Here is a 20,711-nt window from a genome sequence, read left to right on the forward strand (position 1 = left end):
AACAAAAAACAAAAACCTTTGACACTTTTTCATTGTAACTTTGAACAAATGTTTTAAACTCATGGTATCTTAAGTATGTAACCTAGTGAACCAGCATTAATGTATTCAGTGTTAGAGATTTAAGCACTTATGTACGTCGCTCTGGATAAGGGCGTCTGCCAAATGCTGTAAATGTAAATGTAAACAACCACATTCATTTACACCTGTCCAGTTTCATCTGAAATGCGTCCCAGACCACCTCCTAAAGGGGTTTGAACCATCACATTTATATCCGTCTCGAAACCGTTTCGGAGGGCATTTAGACCTGGTATTTTTATCATCGGATAGCTATCTGATCACAGAAAACGCATGAAGTGACCAGGTGTAAAAAGCCCCCATGATAGCTAGTGAACATTATCACTTTTGTGTCTTCTGGTCTTTTGGTGTCATCACCAGTGGGGTTTTACTTTCAAATCAACTTGTAGTTGTAGAAGCTTTGCCGGTGGGTTTATTTATTTATTTATTTTTGCCTAATGATGTATAGCCTCAATAAATTCATTATTAAAACAGCAAATTAGTTAATGTACAAATATTTAAATCTCTTGGACTGTATTTGCAACCAACAGGTTTTCATGTGACTCTCTCTTAGTAGAATGGCGTGTGTATGAATTCTTGTGTGTGTGTGTGGGGGGGGGGGGTGATTGTGTACCTGTCTTCTCTGTTGGAACCTTATCCATTGGTCTCTTGATGTCTCTTTCTTTAGAAGGTGTGAAACTTGGCACTGCTCTATTCAGGTAGTTAATGGTAGACAACAAAGCTTTGGTGTGGAGAAGGAATTCCAGTGAGGAAAACTCCACCTGCGCGGGAACAAAATCAGGATTATCTTGCATGAGCGCAAATTTAGATGATTTAATATGAATTATTTTATCCATAACAGGCTTGTTAGAACAGCTTACCTTTAGTACCTGCTCTGTGTTGTTAAAGACGCTCTGGAAACTGGGTCCATTTATGTCAGCCTATGTGGAGCATAGTTTTGTATAAAGAACACACACTAACACACACACACACACACACACATTAACACACCCTAGTGTGAGAGAGTTTACTTACTTTAATATACTCAATTTTCAGCAGATCAGATCCATGTTTGTCTGATGAGGTAATTAAGTGAAGGGGCTGATTCTGAGCATCTGAAACACACACACACACACACACACACATTAAAGGAACAACTATTACATTCAAATTATATAACATTTTACATTATATTATTAATAGTTTTATCAAATTTAATTCCAGCTTTGTTGTGGTCCTGTTCTTCCTTAGGGAAGTCGTGGCCTAATGGTTAGAGAGTTTGACTCCTAACCCTAAGGTTGTGGGTTCGAGTCTCGAGCCAGCAATACCACGACTGATGTGCCCTTGAGCAAGGCACCGAACTCCCACTCCCACCCCCCCAACTGCTCCCCGAGCGCCGAAGCATAAATGGCTGCCCACTGCTCCGGGTGTGTGTTCACTGTGTGTGTGTGTGTGTGTGTGTGTGTGTGTTCACTGCTGTGTGTGTGCACTTTGGATGGGTTAAACGCAGAGAACGAATTCTGAGTATGGGTTACCGTACTTAGCCTCACTCACTTTATTTTTTTTTCCTGAACATGATTCTTTTTTATGACATAATGCCTGTTATACTGTGTATGATTGCGTACGCGGCCAGCAAAGATTGAATCGCAAGTGCCACGTGTGTGTGTGTGTGTGTGTGTGTGTGTGTGTGTAAATTTGTGCAGACACTCTACCTCTCATCCCACAGTAATCGAGCCTAATCTTGCGCAGGTATGACTTGACTGTGAGGTCGTAGGTCCTCATCTTGCCTTCACAACCCAACTGAGACACATTTAAAGCCAAGACTGTGTCTTCCTGAGCGTCCTGACACAGGAGCTCCAACAGCACCTAAACACATTGGTGCAACACAGATACACACTCAAAAGCACCGGAAAAAATTTGAAACAAACTAAAAATAAATTTGTTTGGAAAAGAAAACCACACATACGGTTTTGATCTCAAATGTAAAATGAACATCTGTTAGTTCTTCCAAGGCTAATCTCTGGGCATCCTCCTTAAGATACCTTTCAGCAATGTCCTCCTCCGAATCTGAACACACACACACACACACACACACAATTTATAGTTCAATATTTTCGTAGGTTATTGATTTAGGTGCACGACTTTTCCGAACGTAATCAGACTGAACAGAGAGGCCAGAATATCTCACCTGAGACTATGGAGTACGGTAATGCTGCTGGATCGATGCTCATCACCTTTGGCCTGGAGTCTGCTAACGATATGGACATAGCCTGCAAAAACATATACAATACACTGTTTAAAATTTGTTATTATTATTATAATATATTAGGTGCAACCATATTTCTGTGAAACAGTTTGCAGTTAAAGAGAATTGGACTAGAATCATTTATTTATATTATATTTATACTTTATTGACTAGAATCAGCTATTCGTAGAGGAAGAGAAACCAAAAGGAAGCCTAGAGGAACATCAAAGGAACATGCAAAACTCCACAGAAACATTAACCTGAGCTCAGGATTCAACACAAAGCTCCGGAGCTCTGAGGTGGCCCCATATCACCGTACCGAAAAATAGTGTCTTGGGTAATTGATTCTCTCAAACCAACAGTTATTCAGATTCAGTTCAAGTAAACACATTGCATTTATGTGTAGCTTTTGCTCAGTTAATAAAGCAAACCGTCTGCTTCTTAACATCCACACAACAGTGGACGCAGCTCCGATTCAGTAGTCAGGTTACTAGTCAGGAAGGCGGGCGTTTTAAACCTCGTCTCTCTCTCAAACGGCAAATCCTTCCAACCTTTGCTGCTAAAAATCCCACCTCAAAAACGAGGAAGCATCGATCGCCTTACTGGAAACGACGTCATATTTTCCAAAGCCTCTCAACCCCAATAAAATGGCAGAAGACGCAAACTTTTCTACAACTCTACTAATGTAAGTAGCTTGTTATGGTTGCTGCAGCTCTAGAAGTAATACAGTAATCCCTCGCCACTTCGCGGTTCAAGTTTCGCGGTTCAGGTTTCGCGGCCTCTGTGCATCACTGATTTTTCAAAAATATTCATCGAAAAATCAAAATAAAAACGGTTTCCCAGGATGCCAGACAAAGAGAGAAACTCTCTCAGAGGCTTTGTACATACCCACGGGCACTCAGACAAGGCACATGATTGGTTCCCAGTGTGAGATCTGAGCTGATTGGCTGCGCATCATCGCATCGGATTTTCACCTAACACGAGGGGTTCCGGTCCCCATTAACCGCGTTAAACGAGGGATCACTGTAAACTTTATTTCCTATGCTATATACGGTTTGCTGGAGTTAACGACTATTAAGTGCTTCAGTGAACCAGGGCCCCAGTATGTGTACACAATATATACTATGGGGAAATGGTGGCTTAGTGGGTTAAGGCTCTGGGTCACTAATCGGAAGGTCAGGGTTCAAGCCTCTAAACTGCCACGCTGCCATTGCTGGGCCCCTGAGGATGGTCCCTAACCCTAGCTGCTCCAGGGGTTTAATTTTGAGTCTGGTTTCTCAAAGTATTTCTTACTCATGACACCTCAGGGGGTTTCTGTGTGACACTGAAACTTCTTTAGTTGGAATCTTTGTGACAATGTCTGTTCTTTAAAGTGGAACAAAACAATTCTAAATGAAATATATTGACTCGAAACAAACTGTACCTTTAATACCAGTTAGAAGAAGTCTTTTGATTTTTTCTATCTGAATGCATGGTGTGTGTTTATGCATGCGAGTGTGTGAGAGGGAGGAAGAAAGAGAGAGAACAGCTAAAATTCAGAGGTCTTGGGAACAGGAGCTAGGAATAACTTTTTTTTCAGATCGGCGATGGGAAAAGGCATTAGCATGTATTCGAACTAATTCAGTTTAAGGTATTATACAGGGTTCATTATTCAAGGTCTCGTTTATCCGAAATTTATCCACAGATAACCGATCAATGTGAGCGGTGTCACGGTACCCCATGTAACCTTGCTCACATGTTTTTCTCCTGCCCTAGACTTCACAACTTCTGGAGCCAGTATTCCATGATTCTCTCTAAAGTTCTTAGAATTCAGGTTCATATAGATCCCTTCTTAGCTGTATTTGGACCCCCCTTTAACTCTGTGTTTACTGACCCTGATCAGGCTGATATATTGACATTTGCGTCACTTGTGGCTAGACGGTGCATTTTACTTCTCTGGAAAGCCTCTAAAGCACCTTCAGTTTCTGTGTGGCTCCAGAATGTGATGTCATTGCATAAACTGGAAAAGATAAAGTTTTCATCCAGGGGTAACTGAAAAATTTCACCATAAATGGGGATCTTTCATAGACTATTTTAAATCGCAACAAATGCTACCATGTGATTGATTCTGACCCCTCCCCTCCCCCCCCACTTTTATTTATTAATTTTTATTTATTTATTTATTTTTTATTGCGTGTGTTTTCTATCTCCCATATATGCCTTTTTTTCTTTTTTTATTGTGTTTTAAAATAAACAAAAATTTAAGGGGAATACCTGTAAATTGTTTGTACATGACTGTGTTACTTCCTCAATAAAAAGATTGAAATAAAAAAAAAAAGAAAGAGAGAGAGAAACCTTCTTGGTAGGGGTGGAAGGCGGTGTGGAAGAAGCATGAGGAAATGGAATACTATCAACCAGCTCCACAACACCCTGCATCATCAGATCCGAAATCTTCACATGAAGTAACGGCAGCTCTCCAACGACCTTAAACCTAAAAAGAAAAAAAAAAAAACAGCACTCCTCTGGATTAGATAAAAAAAAAAAACAAGGAGAACAACCAAAGAGAAAGCATGTACGTGTGTTTAAGTGTGAGAATAAACCTAGGCATGCGTATGTCCTTCTCCACCATACACTTAGCGAGCTCCAGAGTGAAGTCCATGCGCTGCAGGATGTGCAGCTGGGATGACCCCTGCGTACGAGCACTTTTCCACAGGTCACCTGACAAGCGAAACTCACATCAGAAAATGCAAAACCGTAGAAATAAAACACGCTAGAAAGTTTATCGAAATGAAAAACAGTGAACACAGTGGTGCTTTATTTGTTTCATTTTTCCAAACGTTGCTATAAAAGGAACCCCATCACAAAATAGATCTCATTTATCAAGCTGGAGACAAATAAGGATTTATTCATTAACCGTAAGCAGGAGCATTGACGCAAAAAAAATGATATCGTGACCCTGTTTTTATCGACTCGAAACAAAAGTAAGCCGTTCGTTTTAACGTGTTTTTATTTTCTTTGCTCGTTCACCAGACTAGACGTCTCAGACTTTCAAGTCAAGTCAAGAAGCTTTAATACAGGGATCTCGAACTCAAATTCACAGTGGGCCAAAATATAAAACTGAGATAAAGTCACGGGCCAAACTGAATATTTATTGAAAAATCAACTGCAACTGATATGTAATGTTCACTCTTTTTTATATAGAAACAAACTTTAGTTTTGCTTAAATACAGGATTTGGAACAACCAGAGCTTGTTATTACAAACACATAAGAAATTAAATTTGATATAAAAGACACATCAGTGGTGTTCGTGTCTCATTTCGCAAACTTTGACCATACACCTTTTGACAAACTCTCCTTCATTAAAGGGCAGATTTTGCCATCTCTGCTGCCACAATAAAGCTTTACAGCCTTTACAGCAGCTTCACTTTTTGATTTTGCTTTCATGAACATAGCCTGCTGGGAAACCAGACTTTTTTTCATCTCCTCCGCCTTCTGGAGCTTCTGCTTTACGTCCAGGTACTTATACTTCTCATAATGTTTCGTTTCATTGTCGTCTTATGTTATATCCTTTCGTTACAGACACGTTAGCTCCGTTAGCACACAAGACAAAACAGGTCTGTACTTTATATTCGTGAACAGATAATCTGCCTCTCTCCTGATTGAAAGCTCCTATTGTCCATCTTTCGTTTGGTCATTTTTGTGGAGGGGGAATTTTTGCCCGATGTGACTGTAACATGGTTGTTAACGACTGTCAACAGAGAATGAGGGGCGCTTGCTGTTCGTGACTACGCGTCAATACAGTGGCAAGGCATTCTGGGATTTGTAGTATTAGCGGAGCATGCGGCTAGTCAGCTGTAATGCACATCTGATATGATCTTGCGCCCGCTGGCCAGAGTTTGACACCCCTGCTTTAATTGTTTTAATTTAGTTTTTTATAAATTGTTTTTAATTGTTTATTGCTTTTATTTTATTGTTTTATTCTATCTCAAAGTAAACAGTAAAGAAAACGTCGCATCCCCATACGTTATAGCTAAAGTCACTGCTTTAGACAACGACGTACTATGTACTGTATATATACCTGATTTACTGTAGAGGACTTGCACACTGAGTAACTCCAATGAGAATCTCTCGTATGCTCGGTCCATGATCTCCTCCAGCGATGAGAAACTAGCAGATGCTTGTACAGGATTGCTCTGGTATATGCTGTTCAGCTGGGATGCACAGAAGAATCCATGAATCTCTATGAATATACATAAATATGCAGCATAAAGAAGGATTTTTTTTTGTTCGTTGCTCACTTGCAGGTTGCCAAAGTCGACGATGATGAGGTCCGATTGGCTGTGATAGAATCCCGACTTGGGCAGAAGCAGGTAGGACGGCTTCAGGTCAACCTTCAGATCCAGAACCTTCCGTGTCTCGATAATATGAGACAGACCTACAACGGAAAAAAAAAAGTCTGTTTAGGAAATCAGACTTCATAGGTTTTAATGATCAGGTCTAAAGATAATAGGAACTACATACCACTGGCTGTCTTCTCCTTTATCTCTTCCAGTTTGCTGAGCGTGGCCGAGGTGATCACTTCCAGGTCCACACCCTTCGCCGTTTTAAAGAACTCTACTAAGCTATTAATTGTCAACTACCAAAAAACACAAACAAACCAGTGCTTTAGTTGTTTTTAAACACGTAATCCATTCACCTTAAAGATTAACAACACCACTGGACACAGACCTTTAACGAATAGAACTGGATAACATGGATGACTTTCACTCAATGTTTCTAAAGTATTCTTCAGCCATGATCAGGAGCCAATAAGCAAAACTGGCAGGATGGGAGGGGCATACAGTCGCCTGTCAATCACAGCAGCACTAGCAAATCACAGGTTCATGTTTGAGCAAGAGGGCAGAGAGCATCACAGTGCGCTCCTCATCCGGTCTGATTGAGCTTGAGAGGGTGTGACGGGAAGAATGTGAGAAAATAGTCGAGATAAACAAAACCTTAATAAATCAGAAGGTCCTGAGTTTTACACGCAATTGTGACATATTTTAGCTAATGTTATTATTGTTGTATTGGAGAACATGTCCGACTTCCCAGGACCATCTTAACTGCATGAATTGTGCAGCTGATGTAGTATCTAATCTGAAAAGTAAAGTTCAACACTCTCTATTTAAACAAATTGTCTCCATGGCGATTTGCTGTGTATCGCTATGACAATCTTGCGGACTGAGGCACCGAGATTTGATGCCGGGAGCGACGGCTCTCCAAGCCTACACTTTTACATACACACACACACACACACACACACACCCCCCGCCCCCATCACACGCCTTCGCCGCTTCGTACCACCAGTCTGACAAGCGGGTCTGTGACCAGCGCCGAAAATAAAGGCTGCAGGACCTGATGGCTGCTTGCCTGTGCTGGATTGTGTGTGTGTGTGTGTGTGTGTGTGTGTGTGTGTGTGTGTGTGTGTGTTGCTCACTGCATCGTAGATGATCTCCACAGGTTGAGAATGGACATGGAGCAGCTGATCCACTGCAGTGCCCTCTGGATTAAGCTCAAACAACACACTTAGCAGAGAGGAGTTTAAGTTTCCCACAGACGCGATCAGAGACGGTGTAACACCCTGCTGTTGTAGCCCGGTTACATACCAGTGTTCCAGACTGGCCTCCACTCTAACAACACACACACACACACACACACACACACACACACACACACACACACACACACACACACACACACACACACACAGTTTTGACAGTAAGCTGACTAACACACACACAATTAAATCTACAATCATGTTAAAATGTAAATGAGATTTATCTGTAAAAAAAAGAGTTTGGACAGTGAAGATGTTTGGGTGTGAGAATGTTCTTCGTACTTTATAGCCTGTGCTCCAGGTCTTTGGGAGATGGTGGTGCTGAGGCCAATCATCTGTACTTTAAGAATCTCTGGAACACTGGCTTCCTCACGCACAGTCACTGATGTTTGCAGGAGCTTGAAGTTTATGATCATTGCTATGTACTACACACACACACACACACACACACACACACACACACACACACACACACACACACACACACAATGCAAGCAATGTGAACACCAAATCACTAGTATGTCAAAATAATTGACTAATTCAGCTACTGCAGTCCATAAATGTGCAAGGTTTCTTATATAAAAATTACTGACATAAGCTGTAACAGATGCATCAGTAGCCCAGGAACTTTTTATTGTAGATCCCGAGCAGACAATTAGTATCAATTACAATTCATATACTGATTATAGCAATTTGGTCACCAAAGAGTTAATCCACGTATCAAATACAAGGCCCACAATGTGTGTGTGTGTGTGTATGTGTGTGTGTATGTGTGTGAGAGTATGTATGTTTGCATGTGTGTGTGTGTGTGTGTGTGAGAGAGTATGTATGTTTGCGTGTGTGTGTGTGTTTGTGTGCGTATGAGTGTGTGTTTGTGTGTGTGTGAGAGTATGTATGTTTGCATATGTGTGTGTGTGTGTGTGTGTGTGTGTGCATATGAGTGTGTGTTTGTGCGTACGAGTGTGTGTTTGTGCGTATGAGTGTGTGTTTGTGTGTGTGAGAGTATGTATGTTTGCATGTGTGTGTGTGTGTGTGTGTGTGTGTGTACGAGTGTGTGTTTGTGTACGAGTGTGTGTTTGTGTACGAGTGTGTGTTTGTGTACGAGTGTGTGTTTGTGTACGAGTGTGTGTTTGTGTACGAGTGTGTGTTTGTGTACGAGTGTGTGTTTGTGTGTGTGAGAGTATGTATGTTTGCATGTGTGTGTGTGTGTGTGTGTGTGCGTATGAGTGTGTGTTTGTGCGTACGAGTGTGTGTTTGTGCGTACGAGTGTGTGTTTGTGCGTACGAGTGTGTGTTTGTGCGTACGAGTGTGTGTTTGTGCGTACGAGTGTGTGTTTGTGCGTACGAGTATGTGTTTGTGCGTACGAGTGTGTGTTTGTGTGTGTGAGAGTATGTATGTTTGCATGAGTGTGTGTCTGTGTGCGTATGAGTGTGTGTTTGTGTGTGTGAGAGTATGTATGTTTGCATGAGTGTGTGTCTGTGTGCGTATGAGTGTGTGTTTGTGTGTGTGAGTGTGAGAGTATGTATGTTTGCATGAGTGTGTGTGTGTGTGCGTATGAGTGTGTGTTTGTGTGTGTGAGTATATGTGTGGGAGTGTGTAGGTTTGCATGTGTGTGTGTGTATGTGTGATGTGTGAAATCACCTGAAGCATTAGCCGTGGCAGGAAATATCACACACACACACACACACACACACACACACACACACACACACACACACACACACACAAACACATACACAAACACATACACAAACACATACACACACACATACACACACACACACACACACACACAAACACATACACAAACACATACACAAACACATACACAAACACATACACACACACACACACACACACACACACACACACACACACACACACACACACACACACACACACACACACACACACACAAAAACACAGGTGAATGTCAGGACTCACAGACTACAAACCCAGAAACCCTCTTTTTGCTGATCTGTGAAAATGTTGTGCTTTGCTTCCACTCAAGCTCATCAGCAGCAAACTCAGGTTACATCTCATGGAATAACTCTCTGTCTGCCAACAACCGTTAAAGGTAGCGACTTGTTCAGAATCACCGACTCTCTCCCGAACGACGTGTCTAGATTTTGCAAACCGACATGAAAGCGACGATCAGACCCACCGCCCACTTTACCACACCGACCGGTTCCCTCCTCAGGCGCCACACTACACATCCCTAGTCTTCTTCGGTAAGCATAACTGGCTAACTAGCTCGCGGTAGCAAGTCATATTAAATTAGCGACCGCTTTATCGGGTTGTGTTCTAGATCTCATCATTCATTTATTTTCACCCCTAAATACAACTTTCTATTGCAGTGTACACACCGCAGTCAGATTTCTGCTTTATGATCGTTGTCTATTGTTAAAATCGCTACACGATATAATAAGAATTGGGAATTGAATGATTCGACTGTATATGACATAAGGTATGCGTGTCTGATACGAACGTTTTTAGGTAAGGCCAGGTTGGGAGAATTGTCACTGTAGCCAATGGCTGTGTATAACTTGGTCTTCTCTTCGGTGGTCATGACAGCATCTATACCTGTTTTAGAGAAACACATTTAGAAATGCACACACACACACACACACACACACACACACACACACACACACACACACACACACACACACAAAATACAATGATTTCTTTTTTTTTTTTCAATATTTCATTATTAGTTCCAGGGGAATTAAAATTGAATTGAAGCACCAACTTTCTAGCTCTTTGTCCTCCTCTTCCTGGTCTTTCTTTTTTCTTTCTTTTCTTCCAAAGAAGCTACCGAATATTCCACCTCCGCCATGGTTCTGTTTTGCCTTTTTGGCCGTGAGCGTCTGACCTGACCGAACCACCTGAGAGAGACAAGCAACGGCAGGAAAGAGCTCAGAATAGTCAAAAACACAACCGGTTTATCTTTAACTCTGCACTGCATGTTTATCTATTCGTACCTCCATCTGTGCTTGTTGTCTGGCCAGGGTGATATTAAACACATCTAGAACCTTCTCCAGTTCCTAAAATAAAAATTCATCATCAATTGTAATTAGCAATAACATGAAGACGCGTTGCACAGAAATCTCACGGAGGATGCTTTCCGTACCAGGATCTGTTTTTCGGTGTCTTCCTTGAGCTTGCCGTGAGTCAGTTTGGTTTTATACGCCATCTTGTAGGCTTTAAGTCTCTGCCTGTGTCCCTTGATATGAGTCCACCTCCACATCTGGTTAAAACGCCGAATGTGCACCTCCAACACACTGTTGATGCTGTACTGCCACCTGAAAATCCACAGAGACTTCAGGAGAAAGCTTCATTTCACTAAATAAACACCAGGCTATGTATTTCCAGTGTTCACCCTTCACTCACCACTGTCTGGCGTGTCTGTTTAGAGGAACATCTGGTCTGAACTTCCTGTATGGAGCATTTTTCACCATGCAATCTACCGACTCTAACAGCTCCAACACAGAAAGGTACTGCAAGAAACGGTGTTCAGTTGTAACTACACACAAGACGGACGTTAACAACCGTTTGCGTGACGTGTGTGACGCGGTGTAACCGTGTTAAAACACCTATTATACCTGTGGCTTGCTAATTTCAATAGCTATGTTCTGCACCTCCAGGTGCACCTTCGCTTTCGGGGATTGAAGCTCAACGTCAGCGTTTGGGTTGATGCAGATCTTGGCGGAAGCAAAAATGGGTTTGAAAACTGTGAAGTGTAAAGTCGCATGTGATTTACAATGCTGTAATATTAACAATCACACAACATTAAGCATCAAAACATGACTTATGAAAAAAATTGATTTTGTAATAAACTACTGTGCATTCAGTCTGGTGCAGTATTACTAAGAGTAAAATATATTCAATTCCAAGCAATTAGTAATTCTTTTAGTGACAAATTATTTAAAACAAGAACAGCAAATCAGACTTGCTTTCGTTCATAATTTTCATTAACCATGTGATACGTACTGTATTCATAGCCTTTCAGTTCTTCATCTTTGCTGCTGATTCCTGTTTTTAGTTTGTCCTGCAAAATATCAGGAGGCGGAAATGAAACTAAATCTGAATCACTGTGTTTCTTGTTAAAATGAAAATTTAAAAAAAAAAAACTGTACACACTGCAATTTTTGACTCCATAATAATCCACACTACAGCAAGTGGGGCTTATTTAAATCAGAAGGTTTCAAAAGTATTAATGCCAGGAGGGAAAGGAGCTAAACGGGAGCACCATGGCTCCTGGAGTGGTGTGTAAACACAATCCGTGTAACAAGTTGAACCGTTTAAGCATTTCTTCTTTACATAACTAAAACATTATATCTTTTCAAGAGCCTGGTAAGGCTTAGAAAAATACATCACAGGGCTGTTGAGTGTCACGCATTGAGAGTGACAGTCACGCATTCTGGTCTTTTCTCACGCTCTCCCGCCACACATTGTATTTCTCACGCAGAAAAACTTTTGGACTATTTATCATATATTTAATAAGCCGCAGCGCCCAAAATGTATCACTCCGCACCGCTCTCTATGGAACCGGGCAGGAATCAAGCGCGTCTCCCCTGGAGTTCTTAGTCGAGCCTGACACTTATCAGACAATCAAAAAAAGAGGCTACACAACAGCCAATCAGGAAATAGCACTATCTGGGTAAGATTTAATGCAACAACCAATGAAAAACAAACATTCAGTAGAGAGGATATTTTCAAGGGTGGGTCCGAACAAAACCTCAACACGAAACAGCTTGTCTCTGAACGGGACATTGTCCCCAATCATGACCCTGAAAATGACTGGGCTTGAGCCGAGCTGTTTTAAATGAGAGCAACATTACAAATAACAAAGGAGTCCAAAAAGGCAACAAACACTCTCAATAAACACCACCAGTCATAATCTCTCTCTCTCTCTCACGTTAATAAATGGAATTTGAACAAATACTTGTATTTGGTTAAATGTGTTCAGTGATCCTGGTGAAACATTTTTATATTGGGTGCTGGGGGGTTGGAAATGTCACTCTTGCCGGTCTTCAAAACTTGAGAGCCCTGACTTCACCTGCACAGATGTCTATGAAGTATAACGCTAGCTACAGAATCTCATCTGTTTGATAACAATGCTAACTAGCTAACACCCTCATGCTCAAAGAAAAACAGGGCAGTAAAATGACTCTGGACCTTTCATACCCCATTACAGGCTTTTTCTCAGTGTTTACTTTCTTTTTATTTTTGATAGTTAGCATAGCTAGCTGCATGCGAGTTAGCCAAAAATGCACAATGCAGCTCAAAAATGATTCTTATCATTTAATATTCACGTTATTTCATGTTTATAGCGTAACTCTAACTCGAACAAGATGAATTAGAGTTACCACAGGTTATGCTAAAATGCTAACGGGGAAAACTTTTGATACCGCTATGGAGTCTTCTTTAATAAATATAAAGTCTAAGACAGAAAGAGAAAACTTACCACTATCACCTCCCAGGAGTCTCTGTAGAAGATAGGACTGTTAACATTCCAGTAGACGCACAGACACTCCAAACGACCCAGCTGAAAACACACACACACACACACACACACACACACACACACAGACATATACACACACACACAGAGACGCACACAGACACACACAGACACATACACAGACATATACACACACAGACATATACACACAGACACACACACACACACACAATGTCACTCCATGACATGCTGCAAAAAATATCCTCCGCAATTGTAAATGAACAAAAAACGATCTTCAGTCACACTGCAGTTTACCTTGTAGATTATTTTGACGGCTTCATTTAAAATACAAGTCCTCCAGTTCTCATCTGTGGTCTGTGGGAATAAAAAGAACGTTACGTATCATTTGAAATGAATGTGTAAGAATAATTGCACGTAATAAAGCGGATGTGAGATCTGACCTGTAGGCTGAGTTCAGATAGAGTCATTCCCACGGAAAGGGGCTTCTGAGGGTCAGAAACCTGGTTTATATAGAAACACCCCCGATTAAATGCGCACTCAATAAACAACGACATGATGATACTATTGACCAACAGCCTTCACAAAGCAGGATACTTACATCATCCTCATATCTGATGTGAATGCTGCTGATCTTGACCTGAAGGTTTTTGATTATTTGTGTGCACAGTTTCTCAGCAAACGTGTCTTTCTTCTCATCCGGAGGCTTCTCTATAACGGGAAAGGACAAGAAAGTTAACGGAGGAAACAAAAACGTATCGTTCATGATTCTAAGCCTCAAGTAGTGTTAGTCATGCAGGACTGCTAATCAGAAAGACAGACAGACAGACAGACAGGCAGACAGACAGGCAGACAGACAGACAGACAGACAGACAGACAGACAGACGGGACACTAGACGATAATAAGACGTAATCAGGTTTAATTCTATGCTACAGACGATGAGGTCACCGGCACTAAACCACAAACACCTACCTGGTTTGTGCTCATGCTTTTTACACATCCTTAAGTGTTTTTTGTGATCTTTACGTTTACGTCCTTTGTCTTACAGAGTGTAGCGTTGAGAGAGAGAAAACGGTCAATACAAGAGAGAAGGGAAAAGATCATACAAACACAACAGAGAAAAAGCACACACAGGAAAACCTGCCAACAAACTCATACACTCACGTTCAAAAGGCAAAAGTCAATTTGTTTATTAAAAAATAAGATCAAATAATGATTTACTGATGTACTGAGCTATCAGAATCGACTCATCTCTACTGTACACACACACACACACACACACACACACACACACACACACACACACACACACACACACACACACACAAGCAGCAAATTCTCTCTGAAAAAAGAACCGTCAGCGGTTCTGTACGTACCGCGAGTGTCCTTATACACATAACTCTCCAGATTAAACACAAACTCTCCCGCTTGAGAGTCTGCACGCAGCCACGCAAAGCAGGAAGCAAAGGAATACAGAGTTGTTAGCATTAGAGAGTGACACAGTGAGAGAGTGCGGGTAAACAGATTAACAGAGAAGATTAATAAGGCATCGGTTAGTAAACCATGATTATTAAACGACGAGACAGTCAACTGAGGTGATTTGAAACATACAGCGCTTGTTTTTTTTTTTTCCTGACTTCTACATACGTGTCCTGTCTTTACCTCTGCGTGCCACCAGCTGCAAGGCCTCCTCGATACGCTGAAGCTCCCTCTGTTTAGACTCCTGGAGATGGCGCTCTTCTTTAGCTGCGTCATATTTGATGCCTTCAAAACACAGGAAGCGTGAAGAACGAGGGAAAAGAACAACGATGAGAAATGAGAAGGAAAGAGTGACGTTACAACTTTAAGTTGATGGATCTAAAGGATGATGGATCTAAAGGATCAAAGATTCATTCATTCATTCATTCATTTTCTACCGCTTATCCAAACTTCTCGGGTCACGGGGAGCCTGTGCCTAGAACATGCAAACTCCACACACACAAGGCGGAGGCGGGAATCGAACCCCCAACCCTGGAGGTGTGAGGCGAACGTACTAACCACTAAGCCACCGTGCTCCCCCAGGATCAAAGATACTTCAAGTTAAATAACCATCAAGTTTAATAACTGTCGCTTGGCTTTTTTCTGAAGGTAAAGACCCAGAATGCTATAATGCAAGGTGCCATTAAGGTACTTCACAGTGGACTGGTGTACAGTATTCTTCCACTCACATGTTCACACTATTTTTTTTTTTAAAAGATATGGGAAATACATTTCTGGTTGAAGAGAGATTTACAAAAAAAAAAAAAAAAACTAGTCCTGACTCTCAGTAACCACTGTGAGGTCCGTCTACGGTCATGTTTCCCAGTGATAACATATCATCAGCCGAAACATGAGAAAATATAACTGAATTCTAGACCAGTACTTAGCACGTTTGACATTGTCTCAAAGCAGCTTTACAGAGGTACAGCAACAGAAAAACTCCCTGAGATGATATGAGGAAGAAACCTTGAAAGGAACCAGACTCAGAATGGAACCCATCCTCATTTGGGTGACACCGGATAGTAAACAATGTAAATGTAAATAATGTCTTTTCTACAACGGTTTATAACAGTCCAACAAAGAGCTCCTGAGGAACTAATGGGTCATCGTAAACTCTGAGTCTCTGCCAAAAGTCTTCAAATCCTTTGCCAGTGAAAAATAACATATCCATGTCATATTGCAGCGCTGGAATGAACAGGAATTTGTGTTGGGTTTAGTCAATGCTTTAAATGCTTCAAAACTCACTTGCTTCAGGAACCACGAGGAGATAGAGACCATCCAAGGTAGCAACCACAGCCTCACTGTAGAGATTCTTCCAGGGGATTTTTAATGTTAGCTTGCCTAGAAAAAAATAGAGTGAAGTGAACACGACTAATGTTTCTCTATTTACGAGGCATCTTCTTTAAACACATGAACAATAACGTCTCTGCTATTCGCAAACAAAACACGTTACAAACTAGGTTTTAACAGAACTTTTGACTATAAAAAAAACATCAACCTAATACAGCCAGGGCCGTCATTTAGGGCACCTACGTTCTCTTTTAGTGACAAAAAAACCCTAGGGTTTAATTAGCTTAATCTCACAACTTTCAGCTTGTAAGTACATTTAAGAATGAACTTCTAGATGGTTCTCTAGAGCAGTGGTCCCCAACCCCCGGTACCGGGCCGTGGACCAAATGTTACCGGGCCACAGAAGGAACATTAAATTATTTCCATTTTATTTAATGTGGTGTATTTCTCTCAGGTTTGTGCAACTTTCCATGGACGAGAGGTTAACCGGGAGCTGAGAGACGTCACCTAAAGCCGCACCAATACCACGCATGCGCAAAATTTCGTGATCTCGGGCAGGGTTTAGGTGACGTCTGGAGCTGAGCGGCTGCAAGCGGCAGTGGTGTTGTAGCTTTGGTGGAGAGAGAAGGTGTGTATCGCTCTTCTCTCTGTTCACCGGTACTTTGTCATGTTTAACAATGCTTGGTGTACGTGTATATTGTGTTTGTTCAACTCTGAGACTCTGCCGGTGTTCTGGATTAAAGTCATGGCGGAATACCCTGAGATTGTCACCACAGCACTTAAATCCCAATTGCCATTTCCGACATGCTATCTGTGTGAAGCGGGGTTTTCTGCAGTGATGGCAACCAAAACAAAACAACGGAATAAACTGGACATAAGCAACACACTTTGGGTGTCATTGTCTCCTATTACCCCAGATGGAACCGTCTCGTTGCAAAGAAACAAGCTCAGGGTTCTCATTGATTTAGCGTTGTAGTGAGTTAAGAAGGCATGTTTAAATACAATTAAATTAAAATTATTAATTTTAATTTAATTGTATAGCCGCCACCCCCCACCACCCGCGGGCCGCGGTAAAATGATCAAACATGGACTGGTCCGCGGCTAAAAAAAAAGGTTGGGGACCACTGGTCTAGAGAATCTCTCCAGTACTTATGCTCAACCCAAAGGTTTTCAATGGGGTTTATCCAAAATGCATTTCCACATGCTTTCTTTTGAGGTTCCTTTCTTCTGGAATACACTCCAAACAGTACACATGGCCTGACAGTGGCATCTTTCGATCTTGTTGAATCTTATTGATTTCCAGTTCTATTTTAAATGCCCTAATGGTACATTTTATAACCATACAGTATAACTGTTTTTATGGCTACTGACCCATTTATTTACAAGCTTCTCATGTTAATAAGTGACCAATGGAATATGTTCAGTGTGTCAACACAGTGAAGTTCCTAAAGACTCAGATGAACCCGGTAAATTAGAAATGAGATTCATTTACATTTTGGCCATAAGAATTTCTAATGATTGGTGAAATGGGGCTTTTTTTGAGAGCATTTTCATTCATTCATTCATTCATTCATTCATTCATTTTCTACCGCTTATCTGAACTTCTTGGGTCACAGGGACCCTGTGCCTATCTCAGGCGTCATTGGGCATCGAGGCAGGATACACCCTGGACTCTCATTCACTCACTCACACATTTTCCAGAGATGCCAATCAACCTACCATGCATGTCTTTGGACCAGGGGAGGAAACCGGGGGAGCCGGAGGAAACCCCTGAGGCACGGGGAGAACATGCAAACTCCACACACACAAGGCGGAGGTGGGAATCGAACCCCAACCCTGGAGGTGTGAGGCAAACGTGCTAACCACTAAGTGAGGGCATTTCAGTTTTTTAAAATAGATATACTAGAATTAAATCTTAGCTTTCGTATTTTCAGCGTGAGATTGAGCTAATTAGCAGAATGTATATCGCCCTATCTAAAACAAAGACCTTATATAAAGTTGGCATGTCTATTGGTGATGAAATATCGGTGTCTGTTTACCACTTATCATCATCAGAATCGGATAACGTCGAATATTTTATAATGCTTTTCCACAAAGGGTAAAATTAATCCTGTTTTTAAAAGCGTCAATAAAGTAAATTAAGGAAAGGGAAAATTAATCGAAAAGCAATTAGTCAAAGCACGCTGTTTGGTTATAAATCTATCACTGGGATACTACATCAGGTGTTAAAGTGTATGTTTATATCCACTACACGTCTTAAATGAACATGAACATGTTACCGATTTGCCCAGCCTTCACTTTAAATGGTACATCCAGTTCACTCTGGGGGGAAAAAAACAATATATTTTTTAATGTTAGACAGTATATACAGTATGTTATTAGAGAGTTACCCTTAATTACCCTTAATACCCTTGATACAATACACACCTAATAATGTTATTGTGACATTAATATGCTTAAACCACCAAGGGTGGTGTCTAACACCTGGATATCATCTTCATGCATGTGTACTTTCTGAGGCCCAAGTATTTCTCAATCTTGGGCCTCTGTGGTAACTAATAATAGAATAGAAGAGAACGAGGGCATAGAAGCCTTTATTATCGCCTCATATACTGTACATTACAGCAGTGGAATTCTTTTCTTCACATACAGGGGCAGCTATGATACAGCACCCCTGGAGCAGGGCAGGTTGAGGATCTTGTTCAAGGGCCCAGCAGTGGCAGCTTGCCTGTGCTGGGCCTTGAACCCTGATCCTCCGATCAACAAACCAGAGCCGTAACCAGTTGAGCCACCACCGCCCCAATATAATGTATAGGTATAATGTCACTAGGTTGTCCGAACGGAACAGTATGAGAAGGTATCGGAGTTCTAATAGGCCCAAGGAAACCTGGAATGGGTAACCTGTATCTATCTTGGCCATCATCCACCTTGCCATCATCCACCTTGAATCCAGCCTGTATAAGCCATTACACACTGTGAGATTGGCTTCGGCATGAAAGTATTTATAGCTACAGTAAACCTATGACACTTCATTGCGTGTGTAAAGGAATGAGATGATATCCAGGTGATATGGATAGAAGCGGTTAAAATAACATCACCAAAATCTGACCGGATTGTATGACCAACAGCTTTAGCGTATCTATACTGATCTAACAAGCAATGTTGTACAGTATGCTATTCAGACTTTTCCATTTCGACAAAGTGGATGAATACAACAAACGTACGTTAATTACGTCAAAATGAATAAAGAATTCTGCCTACCAATGTGTTCTCCCTCACTCGTAGGTTTTCCAGAACCACATCACCTAGAAAGAAAGGTAATAGTTAGTAATTATTCGTCACATAAATCCCAGTTACACTTTTCTTACAGCTCACATTCAGAAGCCTGCCATTAAAGTGCACTAAAGCTGTGATTTTATTATGGAGGTGTGCGTGCTTTCTTTTACAACAGGAGGTCCAGGAAAGGCTGGTTGATTTCCATGGCAGATAACAATCACTCATTCATTTTCAACCGCTTATCCGAACTACCTCGGGTCACGGGGAGCCTGTGCCTATCTCAGGCGTCATCGGGCATCGAGGCAGGATACACCCTGGACGGAGTGCCATCCCAACGCAGTGCACACACACATTCTCATTCACTCACGCAATCACACAATATGGACAATTTTTCCAGAGATGCCAATCAACCTACCATGCATGTCTTTGGACCGGGGGAGGAAACCGGAGTACCCGGAGAAAACCCCAGAGGCACGGGGAGAACATGCAAACTCCACACACACAAGGCGGAGGTGGGAATCGAACCCCGACCCTGGAGGTGTGAGGCGAACGTGCTAACCGTGTTTGATATATGCCATGTCTCCTGCTAAATCTCAATAGACTCAACAGCGGCTTAGTAGATAAGAGATCTTCTTTTGTAAGTCATGTACGGTATCCAAGACTGTACCGGTATCTGGTATCCAAGCGGACTTCGAGCCAGTGGACTGGTCCTGGGTAACCAAAAACATGCAAAGCAAAATAAAATAAAAAAAAGTTTCTAAAGAAATATTGGAGTTATTTGTACAAACTGGTTAACTAGTTTGTTTCTGTGTATTTCTATTTACTGCTCTAACTATTTGCACTCGACAGTTACAGGCTGCAAAAATGGCTGCCCACTGCTCCGGGTCTGTGTTCACAGTGTGTGTGTGTGTGTGTTCACTGCTGTGTGTGTGCACTTCAAATCAAATCAAATCAAATTTTATTTGTCACATACACATACATACAGGGTACGATATGCAGTGAAATGCTTTATGCAACTGTCCGGTATAAGAATAAAAAATATATAAAAAAAAATAAAAAAAGGTATAAAAAAGCAAAAAATAAAATAAGAATAAAATAATAAAAAAGTGTAAACTATATAAAAAACTATATAAAATTATGAAAATATAAATGAAGAAATAATGTATATACATATACATAAATATACATATACATAAATGTGTATGGTTTTTAAAGATTGTCCTTAAAGTGTGCAGTATGGTGTGTAAATAGTGTATAAAGTGGCCC

General features: G+C 41.3%; 1 protein-coding gene across 6 annotated transcripts in view; it reads right to left on the bottom strand.

Moving 5' to 3' along the window:
* vps13c (vacuolar protein sorting 13 homolog C) overlaps positions 1 to 20,711 on the bottom strand; it is a 75,422-nt gene that overhangs the window by 46,600 nt on the left and 8,111 nt on the right. For 3 of the 6 annotated variants that reach the window (XM_047806779.1, XM_047806781.1, XM_047806788.1), the window contains exons 2-31: positions 19,431 to 19,474; positions 18,449 to 18,491; positions 16,125 to 16,220; positions 15,024 to 15,125; positions 14,738 to 14,797; positions 14,334 to 14,402; positions 13,962 to 14,071; positions 13,804 to 13,863; positions 13,658 to 13,717; positions 13,346 to 13,426; positions 11,869 to 11,926; positions 11,481 to 11,608; positions 11,269 to 11,375; positions 11,009 to 11,180; positions 10,860 to 10,922; positions 10,628 to 10,763; positions 10,364 to 10,458; positions 8,158 to 8,300; positions 7,756 to 7,948; positions 6,801 to 6,915; positions 6,578 to 6,714; positions 6,358 to 6,490; positions 4,879 to 4,996; positions 4,634 to 4,769; positions 2,243 to 2,324; positions 2,021 to 2,121; positions 1,767 to 1,920; positions 1,090 to 1,169; positions 936 to 995; positions 689 to 836 (exon numbers count right to left, since the gene is read on the bottom strand). In XM_047806779.1, coding sequence (XP_047662735.1) covers positions 689 to 836; positions 936 to 995; positions 1,090 to 1,169; positions 1,767 to 1,920; positions 2,021 to 2,121; positions 2,243 to 2,324; positions 4,634 to 4,769; positions 4,879 to 4,996; positions 6,358 to 6,490; positions 6,578 to 6,714; positions 6,801 to 6,915; positions 7,756 to 7,948; positions 8,158 to 8,300; positions 10,364 to 10,458; positions 10,628 to 10,763; positions 10,860 to 10,922; positions 11,009 to 11,180; positions 11,269 to 11,375; positions 11,481 to 11,608; positions 11,869 to 11,926; positions 13,346 to 13,426; positions 13,658 to 13,717; positions 13,804 to 13,863; positions 13,962 to 14,071; positions 14,334 to 14,402; positions 14,738 to 14,797; positions 15,024 to 15,125; positions 16,125 to 16,220; positions 18,449 to 18,491; positions 19,431 to 19,474 — 3,084 coding nt within the window. Of the gene's footprint in view, positions 1 to 688; positions 837 to 935; positions 996 to 1,089; positions 1,170 to 1,766; positions 1,921 to 2,020; positions 2,122 to 2,242; positions 2,325 to 4,633; positions 4,770 to 4,878; positions 4,997 to 6,357; positions 6,491 to 6,577; positions 6,715 to 6,800; positions 6,916 to 7,755; positions 7,949 to 8,157; positions 8,301 to 10,363; positions 10,459 to 10,627; positions 10,764 to 10,859; positions 10,923 to 11,008; positions 11,181 to 11,268; positions 11,376 to 11,480; positions 11,609 to 11,868; positions 11,927 to 13,345; positions 13,427 to 13,657; positions 13,718 to 13,803; positions 13,864 to 13,961; positions 14,072 to 14,333; positions 14,403 to 14,737; positions 14,798 to 15,008; positions 15,126 to 16,124; positions 16,221 to 18,448; positions 18,492 to 19,430; positions 19,475 to 20,711 lie in introns of all 6 variants that reach the window. The other 3 variants (XM_047806790.1, XM_047806784.1, XM_047806783.1) reach the window with 2 other exon arrangements.

Source organism: Tachysurus fulvidraco, chromosome 2, assembly GCF_022655615.1.
Source record: "Tachysurus fulvidraco isolate hzauxx_2018 chromosome 2, HZAU_PFXX_2.0, whole genome shotgun sequence".
Classification (NCBI taxonomy): Eukaryota; Metazoa; Chordata; class Actinopteri; order Siluriformes; family Bagridae; genus Tachysurus; species Tachysurus fulvidraco.